Here is a 17,566-nt window from a genome sequence, read left to right on the forward strand (position 1 = left end):
CCCCTCATGGCTTTATACAATGCCCAACCTCTCCCTATAACTCAGGCCCTTGAGTCCTGGCAGCATCCTCGTAAACCTTCTCTGCACTCTTTCCAATTTAGTGATGTCTTTCCTATAACAGGGCGACCAAAACTGTACACAGTGCTCCAAGTGCGGTCTCACCAATATCTTGTACAACTGCAACATGACGTCCCAACTCCTGTACTCAATGGCCTGACGTGGGTGGAATGCTGAACAAAACCACGTTAAGCAATCACTGCGGCACTTAGATCCTGTTTCCTCAAAGCTCTGCAGTAACATGTCCCTGCAGCTCATTAAGATGGTGCCAGAAGCCACCCATGGGTGGGGTGGAGGGGAGGCAATGCGGATACACCAGTATCCTTGAGCCTGTGGGTTGCACAGCCTTCCTTTCATGTGCCAGCTGGGAGAGAGAGCAAGGTTCCCTCTCGAGCCGCAGGCACAGTCCTGGCCTCACAGGTGTTTGAAGAACCAGTTTCTGCCCTATTTCCGGGGGGAGGGGAGGGGGGAGGAGTAACTCCACCTTCAGGCTCATGTCAGTGAACAGGCCCAGTTGAACTCGACTGAGGCGGTGTCAAAGGCAGAGACCACACCACAGTGAGGAACACACTGACCCAAGCTCTGCAGGAGCCAACGGTCAGCAGGAGATAGAGGAGCAGATACGTAGGCAAGTAAGACAGCAATAGAGTCACAGTGTCAAAGAGTTATACTATACAGAAACAGTCCCTTCAGCCCATCTTGTCCATGCTGACCTAGGTGTCTATCTGAGCTAGTCCTATTCGCCTATGTTCCCTCTAAATCCCTCTAAACTTTTCCTATCCATGTAGCTGTCCAAATGGCTTTCAATTGTACCTGCCTCTTCCACTCTGTCTGGCAGCTTGTTCCATGCACCCACTACCCTCTGTGTGGAAAAGTTGCCCCTCAGGTTCCCTGTTAAATCTTTCCCCTACCTTAAACCCATGCCCTCTAGTTTTGGACTCCCCTACCCTGGAGAGAGGACTGTGGTTATTCACCTTATCTATGTCCCCTCATGATTTTATAAAACTAAGATCACCCCTCAGCCTCCTTCGTTCCAGGGTAAACAGTCCCAGCCCATCCAGCCTCTCCTTGTAACTTAAGCCCTCCAGTCCTGGTAATATCCTGGTGGATCTTTTCCACACCTCTAATGGTCACCTGACGTGCGCTTGCATTAAAAGTGATGCTTGCTGTGACATTAATGGGATGGCCAATCCCCATCTGTCGCCCGACAGATCAAACCGAGACAGCTGCCCTGGTTTATCACCTTCTGCCAAGAGACGGCGCCTCCAACAGTGCAGCACTCACTCAGTGGTGCACCGAGGCAGCCCTCCTCTTCATGCTCAGGTCTCCTGAGTCGGTCTCAAGCCCTCGACCCTCTGACTGGGATGGTAGGAGCCCTGCTAGCTGAGTCACCATTCATGCACAATCTGCAGACACACCTTTCGAAGTGCTGCAACCTGCCCTGACTATTTATACTTTTGGCATCCTGGCATTCATAAATCAAAGTATTGAGTATAGGAGTTGGGATGTTATGGTGAGGTTGTATGAGACGTTGGTGAGGCCAAATTTGGAGTATTGTGTGCAGTTCTGGTCACCTAACTACAGGAAGGATATCAGTAAGATTGAAAGAGTGCGGAGGAGATTTACTAGAATGTTGCTGGGTCCTCAGGAGTTGAGTTACAGGGAAAGATTGAACAGGTTAGGACTTCATTCTTTGGAGCGTAGAAGAATGAGGGGAGATTTGATAGAGGTTTACAAAATTATGAGGGGTATAGACAGAGTAAATGCGAGTAGGCTCTTTCCACCTAGATTAGGAGAGATAAGTACGAGAGAACATGGCTTTAGGGTGAAAGGGGAAAGGTTTAGGGGGAAAATTAGGGGGAACTTCTTCACTCAGAGAGTGGTGGGAGTGTGGAATGGGCTGCCATCTGACGTGGTAAATGCGGGCTCACTGTTAAGTTTTAAGAACAAATTGGATAGATACATGGATGGGACAGGTGTGGAGGGCTATGGGCCGAGTGCAGGACAACAGGATTAGTGGAATGAAACCTTGGCACAGGCTAGAAGGGCTGAATGGCCTGTTTTCTGTGCTGTAGTGTTCTATAGTTCCATGGTTCTATACCTAGAACACAGGAAGGAGATTCCACTGTGCCAGCCGGGATCTCCCGGTGCCTGGCTATTTTAATTCCACCTCCCATTCCCACACCGACATGTCTGTCCACGGCCTCCTCCACTGCCAGGTTGAGGCTAAATGCAAATGAGTGGAACAGCCCCTCACATTCCGCCTGGGCGGTCTCCAGACTGACGGCATGAACGGCGAATTGTCTAACTTCCGGTAACAGTTCCTCTCCCGCCACTTTTTTCTTACTCTCTCCTCCTCATTCAACCGGCCCCCATCACCTCTCCCTCTCTGCATCTGCCCATCACCCACACATCCCTCCCTCTGGTTCCCCTCCCCACCCCCCTCCCTTTATTCAATGCTCCACTGTCTTCTCCTATCAGATTCTGTCTTCTTCAGCCCTTTGTCACTTCCACCTATCACCACCCAGCTTCTGACATCATTCCCACTCTCCCCCCTCCCTTCACTTGCCTATCACCCCCCTCATCCCCAGCCAGTTGCTGCACCTTTCCCCCCACCTCTTTATACCGGCTTCCTCCCCTCCTTCTTTCCAGTGCGGATGAAGGGTCTCGGCCCGAAACGTCTCAACTGTCCATTTCCCCTCCACAGCTGCTGCCTGACCTGCTCAGTTCCTCCAGTACCTCTGAGTGTTGAACACAGGAAGAGTCATCCCCACGTAAAGCCCAGCACCCCCTCACCAACCCACCCCACCCCTCAGACACCCAAGCAACATTTACAAAGTATCAAGACAAGTATTTAAGAAAAAATACTGTGGTCCTCTCACAGATGCTGGAATTGATATGGAAAACACGATGATGCTGGAGGAACTCAGCAGGTCAGGCAGCATCCGTGGAGAAAAGCAGGCGGTCAACGTTTCGGGTCAGGACCCTTCTTCGGGACTGAGGATAGGAAAAGGGGGAAGCCCGATATATAGGAGGGGAAAGCAGAGCAGTGATAGGTGGACAGAAGAGGGGAGGCGGGGTGGGCACAAGGTGGCGATGGGTAGATGCAGGTAAGAGATAGTGATGGGCAGGTGCGGGGGAGGAGGGGAGAGCAGATCCGCCGGGGGATGGGTCAAAGGGAAGGAGGGAAAAAGGGCGGGTAGAAAAAAAAGAGAGGCTAGGAAAGGGAAGAAAAGGATTGTTTGAGGTGGGGGGGGGAGGTGTTGAGGGGATGACTTAAAGTGGGAGAATTCAATGTTCATGCCGTTAGGCTGCAAGGTTCCAAGACGGAAAATGAGGTGCTGTTCCTCCAGTCTGCGCTTGGACTTACTCCTGGCAGTGGAGGAGGCCGAGGACTGCCATATCTCTGATGCAGTGGGAGGGGGAGTTGAAGCGACTGGCAATGGAGAGATGCAGATCGGGGTTACGGACAGAGAGCAGGTGTTCTGACCAACTCCAGGTGGGCGGGGGGGGGAGGGGGGCCAGGAGGACCACATGGCAGCAGGAAACTCCAACTCTGGGCGGGCAGAGGAGGGGAGGGGGGGGGCTTGATGGTCGGCATGGACATGGTGGGCCGGAGGGCCTGTTTCTGTGCTGTGTGACTCCATACCAGCTGCAGGTTGACTTCTCTCCCTCACCTTCCAAACCCCACAACCCCAACAAAGCCCCAAATATCGGCCACGTAGCAGCAATTACCTTGTTGTTGGCTCACGACACAGAACAGTACAGCACAGGAACAGGCCCTTCGGCCCACCATGTCTGTGCCAAACACAATGCCGAATTAAACTAAATCCCTTCTGCCTGCACGTGATCCACATCCCTCCATTCCCCGCACATTCACATGTGTATCAATTTATGTTTTTCTTGTGAATTCTGCTTATACGATGCTCTGTGCCTGTGATGCTGCTGCAAGTAAGTTTTTCATTACACCTGTGCACACATGGACTTGTGCATGTGACAATAAACCTGACTTTGACTTTGTCTATCCAAAAGCCTCTTGAATGCCAGTATCATATCTGCTTCCATTACCACTCCTGGCAGCCCGTTCCAGGCACCCACCACTCTCTGTGTAAAATAAAAACCTGCCCCGCACATCTCCCAGTGTGGCCTCCTCTACATCGGTGAGACCCGACGCAGATTGGGTGACCGCTTCGTCAAGCACCTTCGCTCCGTCCGCCGCAACAGCCAGGTGGCCACCCACTTCAATTCCACATCCCACTCCCGCACTGACATGTCTGTCCACGGCCTCCTCTGCTGCCACGTTGAGGCCAGACGCAGGTTGGAAGAACAACACCTCATATTCTGCCTTGGGAGTCTCCAACCTGATGGCCTCAACATCGATTTCTCTAACTTCTGGTAAACCCTCCCCTTCTTCTTCTTTCCCCACCCCCCTCCCCAGTCCTTTGTCTTCCCTTATTCCTGTGGCTCCCTTCCCCCTGCCTTGATGACCTGCCCATCTCCTCTCCTCCCCTCCTCTATCCTTTATTCCATGGTCCACTGCCCTCTCTTACTGGATTCCTCCTCCTTCAGCCCTTTGCCTCTTCTACCCACCACCTCTCAGCTTCTTACGTCCTCCCCCTCCCCCACCCACCTACCCCCTCTCACCTGGACTCACCTGTCCCCTGCCTGCGTGTGCTCCTCCCCCTCCCCCCACCTTCTCATTCTGGCTTCTGCCCTCTTCCTTTCCAGTCCTGATGAAGGGTCTCGGCCCAAAACGTTGACTGTTTATTTCCCTCCATGGATGCTGCCTGACCTGCTGAGTTCCTCCAGCATTTTGTGTGTGTTGCTCCAGATTCCATCATCTGCAGAATCTCTTATGTCTCTGCAATTCTCCTTTAAGCTTTCCCCCTCTCACCTTAAATGCATGTCCTCCAGAATTTGATATAATTTTGTCTGCACCCGTCCCTTTAATTTCCCTGAATCCTGATGAAGGGTCTCGACCCGAAAGGTCGATTGTCCATTTCCTTCCACAGACGCTGCCTGACCCGTTGAGTTCCTTCAGCACTTTGTGTGCATGCTCCTTTAAGTTCTCTGCCTGACCTCTCCTTGTTGGCATTCCCCAGATTCCACTGTGATTGCTGGATAAGCACACCAGTTCTTCTGCTCCTCATTATGCCCCAGGGGAAGGGCCAGGTCAGGCCAGGAAGTGGCAGAGGGGGAGGAAGCAGAGGGGAAGGGGTGGGTGGAGGGGGATGGGGACAGAGACGGGGGTGGGGAGAGTGTGATGGAGGGGCAGTGCCAGGTGTGTGGTGGGATGGACTGAACGTTTGATTCACCGGCTAGGTGTTGCACTTTGGGAGGTCTAATGTAAGGAGAAAGTATACAGTTAATGACAGGATTCTCAATAGCACAGAAGTACAGAGGGATCTTGGGGTCCAAGTCCACCGCTCACTGAAAGTGGTCATGCAAGTATTGATATTGGTTTATTATTGTCACTTGTACCGAGGTACAGTGAAAAGCTTGTCTTACAAACCGATCGTACAGGTCAATTCATTACACAGTGCAGTTACATTGAGTCAGTACAAAGTGCATTGATGTAGTACAGGGTAAAAACATTAACAGTACAGAGTGAAGTGTCACAGTTACAGAGAAAGTGCAGTGCAATAAGGTGCAAGGTCACAACAAGGCAGATCGTGAGGTCAGAGTCCATCTCATTGTATAAAGGAACCGTTCAATAGTCTTATCACAGTGGGGTAGAAGCTGTCCTTAAGTCTGGTGGTATGCAGTTTCAGGCTTTTGTATCTTCTGCCTGATGGGAGGGGGGAGAAGAGAGAATGTCCAGGGTGGGTGGGGTCTTTGATTATGTTGGCTGCTTTACCAAGGCTGCAAGAAGTGTAGACAGAGTCCATGGAGGGGAGGCTGGTTTCCCTGATGTGCTGAGTGGTGTCCACAACTCTCTGCACTTTCTTGTGGTCCTGTGCAGAGCAGTTGCCGTACCAAGCCATGATGCATCTGGATAGGATGCTTTTTATGGTGCATCTGTGTAAATTTTCAACAGTTTCTGTTTTTATTTCGGATTTCTGGCATTTGCAGCTTTTTGCTGTCAAGTTCAAAGCCAGTGGAATAAAAGGAGCAGCATTAGCAGGAATAGCAAAATTGGCTTCGTGATGGGAAAGTGGAGACTTAACAGCAAATGTTTGCATTTCACATTGGTGGACAGTGTACCCTAGGGAGACATTACTGAACTGCTGCTTTTTTTAATCTATATTAATGACCTGGTGTGAAGGCACCACTTCCAACTTTGCAGGTGGAACAAAACTTAGAAGCATGTCAACCGTACGGAGGAGAGCAACAGACTTCAAGAGGATTTACAAGAGGCTGCAGATGCTGGAATCTGGAGCAACACACAAAACGCTGGAGGAACTCAGCGGGTCAGGCAGCGTGTGTGGAGGGTATACAGTCCAGATGGAGGGACCAGTCCAGACTCAAAATGTCGACCGTCCATTTCCCTCCATAGATGCCGCCTTAGAGTCCCTCCAGAATTCTGTGTGTTGTTCGAGAAGATTTAATAGGCTGGGCAGGACGTGCGGTTAAAATTTAATAAGGAAAAATCCAAAGTGTTGTAAATTGCTATTGTATCAGGCAGTGTTTTTGTAGAAATCATTGAAAGTTGTGGACAGAAGGAGAATTTAAAACAAAACACATGATATCCTGAGGTTTCTAAATAGTATCAGAGTACAAGAGAACGAAGCGAGCCAATAAAAGCTGGAGTGCACGATTGTAAACAGGAATAAACAGATCATTTGTTTACCCGTTCAAGTGAATGCATTTATTATCCAACCTTACCATAGAACCATAGAACCATATAGCACTAAACAGGCCCTTCGGCCCACCATGTTGTGCCGTCCATCAAACCACCCTCACACTATCTAACCCTTTCCTCCCACATATCCCTCTATCTCACGTTCCTCCATATGCCTATCCAACAAACTCTTGAACCTGTCCAATGTATCTGCCTCCACCACCACCCCAGGCAGTGCATTCCATGCACCAACCACTCTCTGGGTGAAAAACCTCCCACCCATAACCTTAAAGCCATGCCCTCTCATCTTGAGCATTGGTGCCCTCACTTGGCCCTGAAGTGAGGGGGCGGTTAGTGTCGACTCATTGGTCAGAGTGGAGTCACATGTAGGCCAGACCAGGTTAAAAACTGCACAGTTTCTTTGCTGAAGGACATTAGTACAAGCAGAGATACAAGAGACACAAGGTGATCTTCTAGAGGTGTATAAAATCATGAGGGGCATAGATAGGGTGAATGTGCTCAGTCTTTTTCCCAGGGTTGGGGAATCAAGAACTAGAGGGCAAAGGTTTAAAGTGAGAGGGGAGAGATTTAATAGGAACTTGAGGGGCAACTTTTTTTTTACACAAAGGGTGGTGTCCATGTGGAACAAGCTGCCAGAGGAAGTGGCTGAGGCAGGTACAGTAACAACTTTTAAAAGACAGTTGGACAGGTACACGGATTGGAAAGGTGTAGATAAGATTATAAGATTTCTTTATTAGTTATATGTACGTTGAAACACACAGTGAAATGCATCTTTTGCATAGAGTGTTCTGGGGGCAGCCCGCAATTGTCGCCATGCTTCCAGCACCAACATAGCATGCCCACAACTTCCTAACCCGTACGTCTTTTGGATGTGGGAGAAAACTGGAGCACCCGGAGGAAACCCACGCAGACACGGGGAGAACGTACAAACTCCTTATAGCCAGCGGCCAGAATTGAACCTGGATCACTGGCGCTGTAATAGTGTCATGCTCACTGCTACCAAATGCTGGCAAATGGGACTAGCTCAGATGGGGCATCTTGGTCAGCATGGACCAGTTGAACTGAGAGGGCCTGCTTCTATGCTGTCTGACTCTGTGACTCTAGTGAGGAAGGTAGGTTTTCAATAGCAGTCCAGGAGTTGCATGGTCATCGTTACTGAGACCAGCTTATCTTCCAGTTGTTTTTAATTACTTGAAATGAAATTCATGGTAGCGTAACGCTATTACAGCGCCAGCGATCCAGGTTCAAATCCCGCCACTGTCTGTAAGGAGTTTGTACATTCTCCCCGTGTCTGCGTGGGTTTCCTCCGGATGCTTTGGTTTCCTCCCACATTCCAAAGACGTACAGGTTAGTAAGTTGTGGGTATGCTATGTTGACGCTGGAAGCGTGGCGACACTTGCGGGCTGCCCCCAGAACACTCTACGCAAAAGATGCATTTCACTGTGTGTTTCTATGTACACATGACTAATAAATAAATATCTAAATATCTAAAAAAAACATGTTTCTGGTTCAACAGTCCACACCTTAGCTTCTCGGTGACAAACCACCACTGCACTATTGTTTTCAGCAGTGTTTGCACATTAATCATTGAAAGTGTTGGTTAGGTTGAGAGTGTGGTTAAAAAAGTACATCATGTCCTGGTCTTTCTAAATAGTATCGTGGAGGACAAGGGCAAGGGAAACACTGGCGCAACAACAAGCTCTCAGCGGGCGTGAAGGAAGGCCTTTGAAAGGGTGCCGAAGAGATCAACTTGAATGATTCCAGGGATGAGGAAAATTAATTATTTGGATTGACTGGAGAAGCTGGAGTTGTTTTCCCTGGAACAGAAGTGGTTGCAAGGGGATCTGACAGAAGTATTTAATATCAGGAAGACTGGCTCCAATTGGACAAAAGGTCAAGAGGCAGAGGACATAGAACACAGGTGGGCAGGCATGGTAGTGTAGCAGTTAGCATAACGTTATTACAGCGCCAGCGACCCGGGTTCGATTCCCGCCACTGTCTGTAAGGAGTTCGTACGTTCTCCCCGTGTCTGCGTGAGTTTCCTCCGGGTGTTTCCGGTTTCCTCCCACATTCCAAAGATGTACGGGTTAGGAAGTTGTGGGCGTGCTATGTTGGCGCCGGAAGTGTGGCGACACTTGTGGGCTGCCCCCAGAACACTCTACGCAAAAGATGCATTTCACTGTGTGTTCGATGTACATGTGACTAATAAAGAGATCTCGATTGGTGAAAGAACATGAGAATATTTTTCTTTTATGTAGTTAGGGTCTGGAATGAATTGCCAGGGCGAGCAGTGGAACTGCACCATTGAAAAGGGAGTTGAGTAGGTACTATTTTATGTAGGCTTCACAGGCTGAACCAGCATTTAATTGCCCATCCCTAATTACCCTTGAGAAATTGGCAGTGAGCTGCCATCTTGAACCACTGCAGTCCTCGAGGTGTGGATATACCCAGAGTGCTGTTAAGGAAAGGAAAGAGGGGGAAAGAATTCAGGACTGGGGGAAGAAGGCAGGGGAATCCCTTTTTGAGAAGAAATATTGAATTATTCACAGATGTAATTAATAATAGTCTCAAATAAAGCCAAGGAAGAAACCCAGTGAGCACTGAGATTGCACACATTATCGTAGGGAGTGGTTGAGGTAGATGGGAAACTGGAGAAAGCGATTGAAAGGCATGCAAGTAAAATGAGAGGTTCATACAGAGCGCAAAATGTAGCGTGGACCAGTGGGTTGAATGGACTGCTTCAATTCTGTAAATTCCAAGACTCATCCCCGACTGCACAGAGAAAACAATCAACCCTTCATCAACACTGTATAAAAGCAAATCATTTGATTTCCTCAAAGCCTCCTCTGTGCCACTGCAGATAGTTTCAGTATCTTAGAGGATGTCCTGGAGGGATCGTCCACTGAGTCAGTGTGGGTGGAAGTCAGAAACAGGAAGGGAGCGATCACTCTATTGGGAGTATTCTACAGACTCCCCCCAGTAGCAGCAGAGACACTGAGGAGCAGATCGGGACGCAGATTTTGGAGAAGTGCAAAAATAACAGGTTGTTGTCATGGGTGATTTCAACTTCCTTAATATTGATTGGCACCTCCTTAGTGTAAAGGGGATTGATGGGGCAGAGCTTGTTAGGTGCGTCCAGGAAGGATTCCTGACACAGTATGTGGACAGGTGACCAGAGGAGAGGCCATACTGGACCTGATACTAGGCAATGAGCCTGATCAGGTTTCAGATCTCTTGGTGGGAGAGCATTTTGGAGACAGTGACCATAACTCCTTGACCTTTACCATAGTCTTGGAGAGGGATAGAAGCAGACAATATGGGAAAGTTTTTAACTGGGGGAGGGGGAATTATAATGCTATTAGGCAGGAACTTGGGAGTGTAAATTGGGAACAGATGTTCTTGGGGAAGTGCACAGCAGAAAAGTGGAGGTTGTTTAGGGAGTACTTGCATGGGGTTCTGGATAGGTTTGTCCCATTGAGGCAGGGTAAGGATGGTAGAGTGAAGGAACTGTGGTTGACAAGAGATGTAGAATATCTTGTCAAGAGGAAGAAAGAAGCTTACTTGAGGTTTAGAAAGCATGGATCAGACAGGGCTCTGGAGAGTTACAAGGTAGCTGGGAGGGAGCTTAAGAATGGACAGGAGAGCTAGAAGGGGGCATGAGAAGGCCTTGGCAAGTAGGATCAAAGAAAATCCCAAGGTGTTCTACACAAACTGTATGTGAAGAATAGGAGGATGACTAGAGTGAGGGTAGGACCGATCAGGGATAAAAGAGGAAACATGTGCCTGGAGTCGGAAGAGGTAGGGGAGGTTCTTAATGAATACTTTGCTTCAGTATTCACCAGTGAGAGAGACCTTGACGATTGTGAGGATGGTGTACGACAGGCTGATATGTTAAGGCATGTCGACGTCAGGAAAGAGGATGTGCTGGAACTTTTGAAAAACATTAGGATAGATAAGTCACCGGGGCCGAATGGGATATATCCAAGGTTGTTACGGGAAGCGAGGAAAGAGATTGCTGCACCTTTGACGATGATCTTTGCGTGCTCACTGGCCATGGGAGTAGTGCCAGATGATTGCAGGGTGGCAAATGTTCTTTTGTTTAAGAAAGGGAGTAGGGATAACCCTGGGAATTACAGACCAGTGAGTCTTACTTCAGTGGTGGGCAAAATACTGGAGAAGATTCTTAGACACAGGATATACGGGCATTTGGAGAAGCATAGGCTGATTAGAGACAGTCAGCATGGCTTTGTGAGAGGCAGATCGTGCCTCATGAGCATGATAGAATTCTTTGAGGATGTGACAAAGCACATTGATGAAGGTTGAGCAGTGGATGTGGTGTACATGGATTTTAGTAAGGCGTTTGATAAGGTTCCTCATGGAAGTCTCATTCAGAAAGTCAGGAGGCATGGGATCCAGGGAAACTTGGCTGTGTGGATTCAGAATTGGCTCACTCATAGAAGACAGAGGGTGGTGGTAGATGGAGCGTATTCTGCCTGGAGGTCAGTGACCAGTGGTGTTCCGCAGAGATCTGTTCTGGGACCCCTGCTCTTTGTGATTTTTATAAATGACTTGGATGAGGATGCGGAAGGGTGGGTTAGTAAGTTTGCTGATGACACTAAGGTTGGTGGTGTTGTGGATAGTGTAAAAGCTTGCTGTAGATTACAACAGGATATTGATAGAATGCAGACCTGGGCTGAGAAGTGGCAGATGGAGTTCAACCCAGATAAGTGTGAAGTGATACACTTTGGGAGATCGAATTTGAAGGCAGAATACAAGGTTAATGGCAGGACTCTTAGCAGTGTGGAGGAACAGAGGGATCTTGGTGTCCACGTCCATAGATCCCTCAAGGTTGCTGCGCAAGTTGATAGGGTTGTTAAGAAGGCGTATGGTGTGTTGGCCTTCATTAGTCGGGGTATTGAGTTCAAGAGCCGTGAGGTGATGTTGCCACTCTATAGAACTCTGGTCAAACCACACTTGGGAGTATTGTGTTCAGTTCTGGTCACCTCATTACAGGAAGGATGTGGAAGCTTTACAGAGGGTACAGAGGAGATTTACAAGGATGCTGCCTGGATTGGAGAGCATATTTTATGAGGATTTGAGTAAGCTCGGGCTTTTCTCTTTGGAGAGGAGGAGGATGAGAGGTGACTTGATAGCGGTGTACAAGATGATAAGAGGCATAGATCGAGTGGACGGTCAGAGACTTTTTCCCAGGGCGACAATGGCTAACATGAGGGGACATAATTTTAAGGTGATTGGAGGAAGGTATAAGGGGGATGTCAGAGGTAACTTTTTTACACAGAGAGTGGTGGGTTCGTGGAATACACTGCCGGCAGAGGTTGTGGGGCAGATACATTAGGGACATTTAAGAAACTCTTAGATAGACACATGAATGATAGAGAAATAGAGGGCTATGTGGGAGGGAAGGGTTAGATAGATCTTAGAGCAGGATAAAATTTCTGTACTATGCTGTAAAGTTCTATGTTCTATCTCTTACTGTACACTTCTAGCAAATCTGAGCTGTTAAGCTACTTGAAGCTTCAGTGTTCTTTCCATAATGACCTGTCCTGGGCCTAGCACATAGATGCAATCACAAGGAAGGCGTGCCAGCATCTTTACTTTCTTAGGAGGTTAAGGAGGTTCGGCTTGTCACTGAACGCTCTAACAAACCTTTACAGATGTACTGTTGAAAGTGTCCTGACTTTGTTGTATCATGGTCTGGGACGGCAATTCGAATGCGCAGGAATGTAAGAAGCTGCAGAGAGTAGTGGACTCAGCCCAATACATTACGGGCACATCCCTCCCCACCATTGGTAGTATCTACAGGAGGTGCTGCCTCAAGAAGGCAACATCCATCATCAAAGATCCCCACCATCTGGGCCGTGACATCTTCTCACAGCTACCATTGGGCAGGAGGTAGAGAAGCCTGAAATCCCACACCACCAGGTTCAAGAACAGCTACTTCCCTTCAACCATTCAGTTCTTGAACCAACCGGCAAAATCCTAATCACTACAGTTTAGCAACACTATGACCACTTTAAACACTTTGCACTAAAATGGACTTAATTTTTGTTCTAATTGCGTTCTTTCTTGTAAAAATTGTATATAATCTACGTTTATGTTTTTCTTGTGAATGCTGCTTATCTGATGCTCTGTGCCTGTGATGCTGCTGCAAGTAAGTTTTTCATTGCACCTGTGCACACATGTGCTTGTGCATGTGCCAATAAACTCGACTTTGACTTTAACATAATGCAACACAAAATTGTCTCACATTCTACTGAACACGATCCTGATCCCCATTTAAGTATGTGAGAACAGGCAGAACAGGTACTCAGCAGGTTAACAAAGAGGGTGGGCAGAGAGGCACGAGGAAATGTCCCCTTCTTCCCAAAGGATTATGTGACAATTCCGGTGAATGCTGATCCCCTGGAACAACCAGATAAATCCCATGCTTATCAAAGCTGCTTTGTTATAATGAAGGAGCAGCTTGCAGTTTCAAAACACCGTTGACTCACGATCAGATATTTAGTTTCCTTGTGTTTGCCAATCTCTGTCGTGTTTCCTCTCCCACCTCCTGGTGAAGGTGTTGACTCCTTGCAGAGAGGCACTCACTCACACTAGTGCCCAATCTACCACTATCCAGTGACCTGGCCATACCTATCCCACTCCCACTCTCCCACGATTTTTCTCCTGTGCCTTCCCTGAATAGTCACAGAGCCATAGAGTCTTACAGCGCAGAAAAAGGCCTTTTGGCCCATCGAGTCCTCACTGACCATCGTTGACCTATTTACACCAATCCCATTGTGTTCTCCACAGATTCTCCTCAACTCCCCCCAGTCCCTACCCTCTCACCTACACACCAGGGCCAATTAACCTACCAGCCCGCACATCTTTAGAGCAGCCGACACAAGCAAGGACACCTCCCATCCCGGACATTCTCTCTTCTCCCCCCTCCCATCGGGCAGAAGGTACAAAAGCCTGAAAGCACGTACCACCAGGCTCAAGGACAGCTTCTATCCCGCTGTTATAAGACTATTGATCTCTCAAACACTAAAAGATGAACTCTTGACCTCACAATCTACCTCGCCATGGCCCTTGCACCTTATTGTCTGCCTGCACTGCACTTTCTCTGTAACTGTAACACTTTATTCTGCATTCTGTTACTGTTTTCCCTTGTACTACCTCGACGTGCTGATGTTTTGAAATGATCTGTATGGATGGCATACAAAACAAAGTTTTTCACTGTGATAATAATAAACCAATAATGATATGTGGGAGGAAACTGAGCCAGGCTAAAAATGTAGTCACAGGGAGAGCGTGTAAACTCCACACAGACAGCACCAAAGGTCGGCATTGAACCCGGCTCACTGGTGCTGTGAGGCAGCGGCTCTACGAGCTGCACCACTGTGCCGTACCAGGAATAATCACTGGCATTGTTGGTCCCCTGGGCAAGGGTGATTTATTAATACCTTTGTAAACTTTCTTCAAACATTCTCCCTGTCATTCCATCGCCCCTCTCCCCCCCCCAAAACTTGCAGAACACTCACAGATTTGGGTCCTGGCCGATTTCAGGATCTTTTGAGAGTCATACCACACCGTCTGACAGTCTTCCTGGAGCTTGTAAAAGCGGGATTTCATCCAGGTGCTGGATTTGATCTTCTGCATGTGGCTACCCTTGAGCATGGCTTTGATATCTTCATCCTCGATGAAGCCTTGTGAGGAACACAGAGAGGACACAGCAGTCAGAGAGATGACGGTAAGGCAAGTGGAGGGTGTGGGGTTGTGAGGGGAACAGGAAAGGGGCGGGAGGGACGAACGGGGCGGGCAGTGGAGAGTGAGGAACTGGTGAGGTTGGATAAGTGGTGGGGAGTCAGGGAGGGAGGGGAGAGCAGCTGAGGGCAGGAGAAGGGTATTAATGGGCAGGTAAGGGCAAGTAGTTGTGATAAGTGAGGTAGGGGAAAGGAGGAGCGTTAGGGGTTGGGGGAAAGGTAAACTAAATTGGTAAGTTGGTTTATTATTGTTTATTTATTAGAAGATACAAAAGCCTGAAAGCACGTACCACCAGGCTCAAGCACAGCTTCTATCCCGCTGTTATAAGACTACTGAATGGTCCCCTAGTACGATAAGATGGATTCTTGAGCTCACAATCTATCTCGTCATGGCCCTTGCACCTTGCACTGCACTTTCTCTGTAACTGTAACACTTTATTCTGCATTCTGTTATTGTTTTTCCCTTGTGCTACCTCAATGTGATGAAATGATCTGTATGGATGGCATGCAAAACAAAGTTTTTCACTGTACTTCGGTACATGTGACAATAATAAACCAATCACGTTTATGAACTGCCTCTAGAGGTTAGTAATTCTGCAGAGAGATGGTGAGAAGCCTTGTGTGCTCCTAGTATTTGCAGAGCCGTCCTGCCCATGTAGAACTGGTCAGAAGGTCAGGACTTTGAGCTCCCAGCCTGGAAGCTGTTGGACAAGATAAAGTCTGCATTATGCTGCATGGTGGGGAGGGAAAGGGTTGGATCATGGGTGGGGATGGTGGGGGGGGGGAAACGCATCTGAATGCATCTAAGACCAGTTGACTGGGCCTCCTGATACTGGGATACAACTCAGGTGAAAGGCCAGTCCATATAAAGATGACATTCACCGTCAAGGCACGAAGTAAACCTGTCGCAGATTGGAAAATAAAAACACTGATTGTAGAGAACATCCTAAGAGTGCAAAACAAGGGATGGTCCAATCAGAGTTGAGTACCCACTCTACAGAAACAACGGTGGAAGAAATGTGATAAGATATCTTTATTAGTCACATGTACATCGAAACACACAGTGAAATGCATCTTTTGCGTAGAGTGTTCTGGGGGCAGCCCGCAAGTGTCGCCATGCTTCTGGCACCAACATAGCATGCCCACAGCTTCCCAACCCATATGTCTTTGGAATGTGGGAGGAAACCGGAGCACCCGCAGACACGGGGAGAACGTACAAACTCCTTACAGACAGCGGTGGGAATTGAACCTGGGTCGCTGGCACTGTAATAGCATTACGCTAACCACTACACTACCGTGCCTACCTATGCAAGACTCTATCCACAGTCAGCTAACTATCTAGTACAGCACAGGAACAGGGCCTTCGGCCCATGATGCTGAGCCAAACTAGTTATTAAATGCCTAACAAAACTAAACTCTTCTGCCTACACAATGTCCATATCCCTCCATTCTCTGCAATACCCATGCGCCTCTTAAACATCTCTATTGTATCTGCCTCCACCCCTGGCAGTGCATTCCAGGCACCCACTACTCCCTGTGTAAAAAAACTTGCCCCGCACATCTCCTTTGAACTTACCGCCTCTCAGCTTAAATGCATGTCCTCTAGTCCATTATCTAGTCTGAGAATCTAACTCCATTCTAGAGCTAATATCCGAATCAGAATTACTATCGCTGACTTAAATGACATGAAATTTGTAGTGCTGCACACCAGCAGTTTCCTTTGTGAGGCACCCTGGTATCTCTCATACACTAAATGCCCATCACAGACCAACTCAGTGCTGTTGGAAGCTCACTTGAACCACATCCATGTTACAGCTATGCTCTGGGAACCTGAATCAGTTTTGTAAATGCAAGTTGGCACTGGAGCGTGGTGACTCATTGCAAGCTGCTCTCTGCAGGTCCACTCATTACTTTTACTATAATCGTTCTACTCTTTTAAATTTAAATTCTATGTTACTAAGTATTACTGATAATATTTTTTTATTACCTTGCACCTTATTGTCTACCTGCAATGCACTTCCCTCTAGTTGTGACACTTTACTCTGTACTCTGTTATTGTTTTTACCCTGTACAACCTCAACGCACTCTGTACTAACTCAATGCACAGTGTAATGAATTGATCTGTACGAACGGTATGCAAGACAAGTTTTGCACTGTACTTCGGTACAAGTGACAATAATAAACAAATACCAAATGTCACCAGCAGCAGATTATTAACAGTAGCACTCTGATTTTCAAATGTGGAGTGGTCTAAACAACTATGTTTGGTAGTTGGAAGACACAGCGAATCAGCCTACATTTACGTCTGTCTGGTTTCAGAATTTTACAGTGATTCAGGACTCCTGCTTCTGTTCTGCCATTTTGTGCTCATCGTTGTATTTGTTGTTGTATTTATTATTCCAATGTATACTGTTTACTCTGTGAGCTTCACGTGAGCAAGGAATTTCTTGCACCATGGTTGTGTGACAAACACTAGTCTGAACCTGCAGGGAGTCACCCCGAAGCATTTTGCCTTTGGTGGTATCAGTGAGGGCAGTGGGGCTACTGGATGAGGTAATGCCAGTGGCAGCTAGGAGCCAACATTCTGTCAGGCCATGAAGTGTCATAGAGTCACAGAGCACAGAAACAGGCCCTTCAGCCCATCATCTCAATGCTGACCCATCTATTCTAACCCCAGTTATCAGCATTTGATCTGTAGCTTTCCACAACTTGGCAATTCAAGTGACCCAAAGACTTTGAAATGCAGTCATGGTTGCATTATAGACAAACACAACAGCCAGTTTACACACACAGGGTCTCAGCCAACAAGTAAGTGAGCAGTCAATTGACTTGAGGAATGAATACTGGGCAGGACACTGGAAGAAACTCGTAATTCCTCCCCAAAGTGGTGCTGCGGGATGCTTTTTTTAAGCTCAGTTGAACAGGATTTCCATTCCATGTT

General features: G+C 47.9%; 1 protein-coding gene across 1 annotated transcript in view; it reads right to left on the reverse strand.

The window, feature by feature from the left end:
- Nucleotides 1–17,566, reverse strand: part of plcd1a (phospholipase C, delta 1a) — a 101,362-nt gene that overhangs the window by 46,472 nt on the left and 37,324 nt on the right. The window contains 1 exon segment of the mRNA XM_052015397.1: nt 14,404–14,568. Coding sequence (XP_051871357.1) covers nt 14,404–14,568 — 165 coding nt within the window.

The sequence above is a fragment of the Pristis pectinata genome, chromosome 5 (assembly GCF_009764475.1).
Source record: "Pristis pectinata isolate sPriPec2 chromosome 5, sPriPec2.1.pri, whole genome shotgun sequence".
Classification (NCBI taxonomy): domain Eukaryota; kingdom Metazoa; phylum Chordata; class Chondrichthyes; order Rhinopristiformes; family Pristidae; genus Pristis; species Pristis pectinata.